General features: G+C 55.8%; 1 protein-coding gene across 1 annotated transcript; it reads left to right on the plus strand.

Moving 5' to 3' along the window:
* Positions 1-3222: 3222 nt before the first annotated feature.
* Positions 3223-4128, plus strand: FOXE3 (forkhead box E3). The gene has a single exon (XM_075539734.1). It carries the CDS (start codon positions 3232-3234, stop codon positions 4126-4128), a length of 897 nt encoding a protein of 298 aa, XP_075395849.1. The 5' UTR covers positions 3223-3231.
* The last annotated feature ends 4380 nt before the right edge of the window (positions 4129-8508 follow it).

An 8508-nucleotide genomic window follows, 5' to 3' on the forward strand; every position in this document is an offset into this window, starting at 1 on the left:
GACAAAGGGCTATTCCCCGCCCCAGGGCTCCTCTCAGCCGCTGGTCTACTGGGCCGCCTGGAATCCAGGCCCATGAGAAAGGGGCCACCTTCACTGGCCGTCTTCTGCCCGGATGCTCCGCCACATCACGTCCGGCCCAGGGCCTGTGAAAAGCGCGCCCAGCCACGCTGAAAACACGGATTAGCCCTGAGGTCACCCCCTGACACTGGGCTGCTCAACTCCGGGAAGCAGGCCCAAAGAACTGGAAAAGTCTGGGTTCTCACCCCTCTGACCCAGCTCCCTGCCCCCACCTTCCCCAGCCAGTTGCACACTCAATGTCGTTTATTGAACATATACTACACACCAGGCTCCACACACGGGCTGGGAAAGTGAACTCACATGAAAACTGCCGTCTGCCATGGGAGGTAACCAGGCCCAGCCCTCTCACCCCACTCAGTCCCTGGAGGGCTGAGACAGAGACTGTAGAAGGGGGCTTTGACCCTCAGGAAAGTGGGGAGAGATGGTGGCTGAGACCACAGGCGCTCTGGCTGTAAGATGCTGCTGCTCCGACTGGAAAACACGGAGGCTCTGAGACCTCTTTCTTAGCCCAGGCAGTCTCCTGGCGCTCCTGGTTGAAGACTGGAGAAAGCAGTTGTACAATAGAAAGATAGCCTTTGTTACCAAATTTGGAGTTCCCAGGTGGCACAAAAGGCGATGTGCTGGATTTGCTAACTCCCATTTGGCTGGTGATTCAAAGCCACCATGGTTCACCTTAGAAGTACGGCCCGATGACCTGCTTCTGAAAGGTTATGTCCTTGAAAACTCTGTGGGGTGACTCTGCTCTGCACACATAGATCCACCAGGAGTCCGAACTGACCCAATGGCAACTAACAACAATTTCCAGGTGCCAGTGCTGGGCCAGATCCCTTCCCACCCAAGCTCATTTAGATCGCAACCCCACACCCAGAGGGACCGGTGTTACCTCCATCCGGCAGGTAAGGAAAGGGAGGCACCACAGCGACCATCTCTAGCCCAGGTCAGACAGCTCTTGGGAGTTTGGACTGTCTGCTGGCGCGGTTGCTTGTGCTGCCTTTGTCCTCGCTGAGTCGTTCCTTGTGGTCACACGGTCAGGTGCCTGGGTGGCTTGGGCTCTGACCACATGCACCTGGAGGGGAAGGTGAGAGGGTCCTGGGGCAGAGCCGGGTCTCAGCTGCTGGAGGTGGAGCATTGTCTCTAGAAGTGTCTCTTTCCTCTCTGCTCCCACAGCCCCTCTTCTTCTTTCTCATTGTTGGTGACTGTTTGTGTGGCCAACCCCTCACCCGGTTGTTTTCCTCTGCGCCTCTCTTGTTTGGAGACCAGCAAAGGGCCTGGCTCCTAGGTGCTTGGTGAGTCCCGATTGAGGCCTGGAGAACTGAAGGCGGGATGGGTATTGAGAGGCATGGGTTTAGATGGACGTGGAGTTGATTTGATTTGATGACTGCTTGAACATCAGGACTGAGGGAGCTCAAGGAGCGCAAGATGAAGTTCACATTTCTGATGTGGAGGTCCAGAGAGAGGGAGGTCCAGTCGCTAAGATCACAAATGCGGGAAGGGGAGCTGATTGGGATTGGAGAGAGCACTGGGTAGAGGGCAAGCTGAGTTTCATTAAGGTCACTCTGTGCTTGAGATGCCTTGAGTCATGGGCACTTGGGTGTGCTGGTCTGGAGGCCAGGAGAGAGGCTGGGAATTGGCTTTGGCAGTTGAAACTGGGGAGGGAGGCTGGCAGAGCTCTAGAGTCCATTTCTAAACTCTTGAAGGTTGATGTTCAGATAAGAGTGTTGGTCCGTGTTCTGAACTTCAGCTTTGTGGGTCTCTGAACTTCTCAGAGCATTAGTTTCCTCATCTGCAAAATGGGAGTCGTAACAGGACTTACCTCACAGGGTTGTTGAGCCTTAAATGAGTGTTTCGCACCTGTCAAACAGTGACTGTTAGAGTAGGCACACAGAATGAGATACGAAGACAGCGGAGAGAGCAATGGGCAGAGAGGGCTGGGCTGGGTGCCAAGCTTGGATTTTAAAGGCCTGCAGGATCTAGCTTTTGCCCTCTGAGCCCAGGGGCCCTCTGCACCAGGGCCAAGAATGGGATGAAGCAAGCACGGTATCAAGGGCCCACATACTTCCTTTACTCTGTGAGTGCCCCTTTAAATCTTGCACCACAAGCATCTCAGGCCTGTGCTATCTGGTCCAGAGGACTGGGCTCCTTCAATAAGGCACGTCCACTCCCCTTTCCCTGTAAGCCTGGGAGCATCGCCCATGGTGTGTACTAGAGTGATGTGCATCTACAGCTGCTCCGGGGAAGAAAGTCCAGCGGTAAAGTCACAGAAACAGAAGGGGCAGTATACTCTGTCCTATGGAGTCACTATGAGTTGGAGTCCACTCGATGACCGTGAGTTTGGTTTTGTGGATAGTGTGTGTGTGTGTGTGTGTGTGTGTGTGTGTGTGTGTGTGTGTGTGTGTGTGTAGGAGAGGGAGAAAAAGAGAGGGGAAAAGGGGAGGCCATCTGCTCTGGTGATTTGTCTGGTTTGGCTTTTGGTGCTCTGGTTTCCAAATCTGCTAGTTGAGTCACTTTTCACGATTTCGTTATTTTCAAGGAACACGCACAAGTGGCTTGGGCATGAGTGGGGCACAGAGGTGAGGTGGCTCTGATTTGGAGTGGTCAAACTGCCTCACCTGGGGAAAGCCAAGTCCCGCCCGGCCCATCCTCCCTACACTCTCCTGTGGATGCCCAGGCCCCTCCAAGCCCAAAGTCGGCCTGCAGGCGCCCTGACAAGCCCCAGGTGGCTGGGAGGGTGGCCTGGAGGGTTGGCCTCCCCGCGGTAGGTTCTGGGGATGGAAGGACCATGGGGAGAAGGCTGGGGGAGGAGGGTGGAGGGGACTGGACTCAATTGGGAGAAGCAAAATTGGGGAGGAGTGCCATGAATGTGAGTGTGGAGGACAAGGCCAGTGGGGAGGGGGCTGGAGACAGGGAGCGGCCGGCCTGGGGAAAGACTAACCCAGTGAGGCAGAAGGAGGGCTGAATGGAAGGGCAGCGCGGGACCTCGGCAGGGGGTTGGGAGCGCAAATTAGATGGGAGGTGCCGGTCAGCCAGGGTTGAGGTCCCAACACTCTCCCGGGTGGCGGGGGGGGGGGGGGGGGGGCGGTATCCATCCATATAAGGGGGGTCAGCGGTCTCTACTGTCTCTACTGCGACATCTCGCCGGCTGGGCGAGGCCACATGGAACCGCCCACCGCTTTCTCGGGCTTCCCGTGCCTGCCCTCCGTCGAGCCGTCGGGGTCGCAGCCGCAGCAGCCGCAGCAGCCGCCTTTCGCTGGAACCCCGAGGGAGCCGGAGCCGGAGCCCGAACAGGAGGCGGCGGCGGGGGCAGGCAGCGGGGAGACAGAGCCCGCGGCGGGTCCGGGGCGGCGGCGGCGGCGACCCCTGCAGCGCGGGAAGCCGCCCTACTCGTACATCGCGCTCATCGCCATGGCCTTGGCGCACGCCCCGGGCCGCCGCCTCCCGCTGGCCGCCATCTACCGCTTCATCACCGAGCGCTTTGCCTTCTACCGCGACAGCTCGCGCAAATGGCAGAACAGCATCCGCCACAACCTCACGCTCAACGACTGCTTCGTCAAGGTGCCCCGCGAGCCGGGCAACCCCGGCAAGGGCAACTACTGGACGCTCGACCCGGCGGCCGCCGACATGTTCGACAACGGCAGCTTCCTGCGGCGCCGCAAGCGCTTCAAGCGCGCCCAGCTCTGCGCGCCGCCGCCCTGCCCGCCGCCCGCGCCCTATGCGCCCTACGCGCCCTACGCGCCCCCCGGGCTGCTGGCGCCGCCCCCCGCCGGCCCGGGCCCCGCGCGCCTCTTCGGCGTCGACGGCCTGGCCGGCCTGCCGCCCGAGCTGGCCGCGCTGGGGGCCCCCGAGCTGGCCGCCGGCGCCGCCTTCCCGCCGCCCGCCGCCGGCTACGCGCCCGCCGGCCCGCCGCTCTATGCGCCCGGCCCGGCCTGCCGCCCCTGCCCGCCGCCCCGCGCCGAGCCGCTGCTGGCCGTGGCCGCGCCGGGCCCGCTGAGCCCCGGGGGTGCCTACCTGCGGCCGCCGGGCTTCGCGCCGGGGCTGGAGAGCTACCTGTGAGCCTCTCCCCCAGGCTTCTCCCGGGCTTGGGGCGCGCCTCGGGACGCTCGCACCGGCCAAAGCCTCTGCCCTGGGGAGACCCCCGCCTGCCCTGCAGCAGACTGGGGCACCTCACTCCAATTGTGTCTCCTCGGTTCTTCTCCTGGAACTCCCACCGGGCCCTGCCCGCTCCCAGCGCGGTCTATGGGCTCTGTGCGCTCGAGCTGCACCCCACCCCAGCTTCCTGGGGGAGTTCCAAGCCTTCGGGAGTCGGGCCTGTGATCTCAAGCTGAATTCCCAGTCGACTCCGTACTCCATCAACCTCTTCCTCTCAACGTCCTGTTTTTACCGCGCAGTAGCTTTCCCGGGACATTAGCCTCCCCTGACTTCTCCTTTCCTTCTCTTGAGTAGATATTCGTGCCTTCCACCCGCACTGCTTGTCCAGAATAATTCAGTGGGCGTGAGGGGAGGCAGGTGCTAGGATTGGCAGAATGCAGCCGGAGAAGGGATGCGATCCAGTCTCAGAAAGACTGAGCTAAAAAGATGAGCCCTAAGGCGGGCGGAAATGGAAATGAGGTGCCGAGGAGGGAGGGGGACTCTTTCCCCACTAGTAGGTCCCTCCAACCCCATGTACCTGTCTGCCTGTCTGTCCGCGTTTCTTACTGGGCGAGAGCTGCCGGTCCACACACACACCTGGGCAGCTGGCTCCTAGGGCCTGAGGACAAACCCCCAGGACTCCTGGCCTTTCTGGTGGAGACTGGACCTTTTTGTCTGTCCTGGAACAAAGAACTTTTATTATTATTATTATTTTTAATGTTACAATAAAAAAAGCAGAAAGAGACCTTCCTTTGGACTTGAGGGCTGGCTGGTGATTTGGGGGAGTGCCTTGCTCAAGGGCTTGGCTTCCCACAGGGGTAATAATCCCTGGCGTCTGCAGGCGAAGGCCTTTGAAAGAGAGTTAGGAATGCATACAGCACGGCCAATAACATGCCTGGTGCACAGCTGTGCATGTCATCAGAAACCAAACACCCGGTGCCACGGTGTCAGTCACAACTCACGGGAGCCCCCTGTGTTTCAGAGTGGAACTGCACTCCTGAGGGTGTTTAAAGGCTATAAGGCAGAGTGCCAGACCTTTCTTCTGTGGCACCTTTGGGTGAGTTTCAACCACCAACCTTCCAGTGCTTAACTATTTATGCCACTCAGGGGCCATGTGCCATACCAGGGTTTGAGGTTACCAACAAAAGACACAGGCCACACGGGCATGCTCCTTTAATGCATGAAGTGCTCTGCTCACCAGAGACACTCGGCCAGGCACACTGGTGTCTGATGACTAGCAGGGGCCTCCCCCCTACGAATGATGGAGGGCAGGTGCTCTCCATTCACCTCTTCCCTGCCGTAGTCGAGAGACCAAGTTCCCAGGTACAGATGTGGTGTCATATGCTTCCCATGCATGTGCAAGAGGCAGAAGGCTACCGTGTGCCAGAGCAGGGGGAAGGCGCCTTTGATAAGGAGAAGGGACAGGGGAGGCTGAACCCACTCCTGGCTTCTTTGTCAGAGAATGTTCTCAGCCCAAGGCCTTTCTTTGCTTAGACAATCTGGTTGGGAGACATAGCGGCAGCTCATTCCCATCACCCTGCATATAGTCACTCACTCACTCACTCCCATCAAGTTGATTCCAACTCAAAGCCACCGTATAGAACAGAGAAGAACTGCCCAGGGTGTTTTTCGAGACTGTAAATCTTTACAGAAGTAGAAAGCCTCACCTTTCTTCGGAGGTGGTTTCGAACTGCTGACCTTGTGATTGGTAGCCTAACAGGTAACTCACTACACCACCAAGGCTCCTCTGCATAGAGTAAGTCTAGTAAAAATGCCGTCATCTGCTTCCCTGAGCTTTGTGAAGATTAGGCTGTGTGTGTGTGTGTGTGTGTGTATTTGGGTCGTGGGATCATCAGCTTTTTGGAATGATCCCCAGTTCCCACAGATAAGGGAGCCTGGCCATTGATTCACTCCTCAAGCAAGTGTTTATTGAGTGTGCCAAGCAGTGTGCTAGACCCTGGGGATGCATCGGTGAATGAAGGGGCCCATGAGAAAGAGACATTGCTTCAGCCACCACTCCTCAGGGAAATTCAATGTTCTAGAGCCTTGACCTTGAAGTTTGATCCATAAACCTACAACAGCACCTGAGAGCTTGCTAGAAAGGCAAAATCTCAGCCCAGTCCCAGACCTATTGAATTATCGGATTCTGCATTTTAGTAAAATCCCCAGGGGTTTAATATGCGTAGAGGCTGAGAATTCTGTGTAAAGGGTTAATCTCCCTATGGGAGCGGGACCAGGTCCTCTTTAAAGCAACTGGAGCTGGTCTCTTCAATGTCATCTATGACCCTTCTTACCTTCCCTGTTGACTCTGAACCTTGGCATCAGAGACCCAGGCAGATTTATGACTGTCCCCAGCACTGCCCAGAGAAGTAAAGGCTTCAGCACAAAGGAGGAGCTGGTCTTTGACCCTATCCTGCTCCCAGGGCTGACCCAAATGCCAAGCTCCCTGGTCTCTCCTCACCTCGCCTCAGGTCTCCGGTGTAGCAGAGCCTGGATCAAAGGTCAAGGAGGCCTGGGGAGGGGACCAGCGTGTCTTGAGAAGGTTGTTTGTGTGTTGGATTTGTCTGATGCACCTCTTTTAGATCTCAGACCTGGAAGCTCTGGGCTGGTGATGAAGGGTGAGGGTGAGGGAGAGTGGGTGGTTCCTAGAAGGGAAGGGTGCAGGAAATCTGAGAAGGGAAGGCCATTTTTGTAAGCAGGGTAGCAAATATACACTGCAAAACCAAAACTTGCTGCCATCAAGTCGATTCTGACCTATAGTGACCCTACAGGTCAGGGTAGAACTATCCCCTGATACTCTAAATCTTTACAGGAATAGAAAACCTCGACTTTCTCCTGAGCAGAGACTGGTGGTTTCAAACTGCTGACCTTGTGGTAACAAGCAGTCCAACTTGTTACCCACTAAGACATTAGAGCTCCCAGCGTGGTACACAATATCCTGGACTGACACTTCCCATGCCAGCTACTAACCCCTTAAAGCAGGGTTCAGCTCTATTTGCTTGATGCCACCCTGCATGTCCTATTTGTTGAATGCATGTCTCCCCTGCATCCACTGTGGTGCCTGACTCCCTGCATAATGGCCGAGTTGACAGTACCTTGTAAAGACCTCAAAGCCCTTTCTTATTTAAAAAAAAAAAATCATTTTCTTAGGGGCTCATACAACTCTTATCACAATCCATACATACATCAATTGTGTAAACCACATCTGTACATTCATTGTCCTCATCATTCTCAAAACATTGGCTCTCCATTTAAGCCCAGGGCATCAGCTCCTCATTTTTCCCCCTTTCCACCCAACCATCCCTCCACCCTCCTGGTATTGCCCCTCTCACCACTGGTCCTGAAGGGATCATCCGCCCTAGAGTCCCTGTGTTTCCAGTTCCTATCTGTACCAGTGTGCATCCTCTGGTCTAGCCACATTTGGAAGGTAGCATTGGGATCATGATAGTGGGAAGGGTGGGGGGAGAAAGAAGCATTTAGGGACTAGAAGAAAGTTGTGTGTTTCATCGTCGCTACACTGCACCCTGACTGGCTCATCTCCTCCCCGCAACCCTTCCAAAAGGGGATGTCCAATTGCCTGCAGATAGGCTTTGGATCCCCACTCCGCAGCCCCTCTCATTCACAATTATATGATTTTTTTGTTCTGATGATGTCTGATACCTGATCCCGTCGACACCTCGTGATCGCACAGGCTGGTGTGCTTCTTCCATGTGGGTTTTGTTGCTTCTGAGCTAGATGGCTGCTTGCCTTTAAGACCCCAGATGCTATATCTTTTGATAGCCGGGCACCATCAACTTTCTTCACCACATTTGCTTATGCCCCCATTTGTCTTCAGTGATTGTATCTGGGAGGTAAGCACACAATGATATGATTTTTTGTTCTTTGATGCCTGATAACTGATCCCTTTGGCACCTTGTGATCACGCAGCAAAGCCTTTTCTTATCCACTCTCACCTGCAGTTCCATTTGGACTGCCCCTCCCAGGGGGCCCTCCATCTCTCAATTCTTCAGAACGCCAACTCCAAACCAAACTCACTCCATCAAGTCGATGCCAACTCATAATGACCCCATAGGACAGGGTTGAACTGCCTTGTAAATTTCTGAGAATGTTGATGGGCATAGAAAAGTCCATCTCCCTCCCAAGGAGCAGCAGCTGCTGGATTTCAACTGCTGATCTTCTGGGTCACAGCTCAATTCGTATCCACTATGCTACCAGGGCTCCTTCCTCAAGACAAGAGCTCCACAAAGGTCAAAATGCAAGATTTCTTTGGCTCCAAGTGGTACGACAGCCCACTCTCCTGTCTCA

The sequence above is a fragment of the Tenrec ecaudatus genome, chromosome 1, assembly GCF_050624435.1.
Source record: "Tenrec ecaudatus isolate mTenEca1 chromosome 1, mTenEca1.hap1, whole genome shotgun sequence".
NCBI classification, from domain to species: Eukaryota; Metazoa; Chordata; class Mammalia; order Afrosoricida; family Tenrecidae; genus Tenrec; species Tenrec ecaudatus.

What these genes read in the sequence shown, in the direction of transcription:
- FOXE3 (XM_075539734.1), top strand. Translation starts at nt 3,232, where the DNA reads ATGGAACCGCCCACCGCTTTCTCGGGCTTCCCGTGCCTGCCCTCCGTC.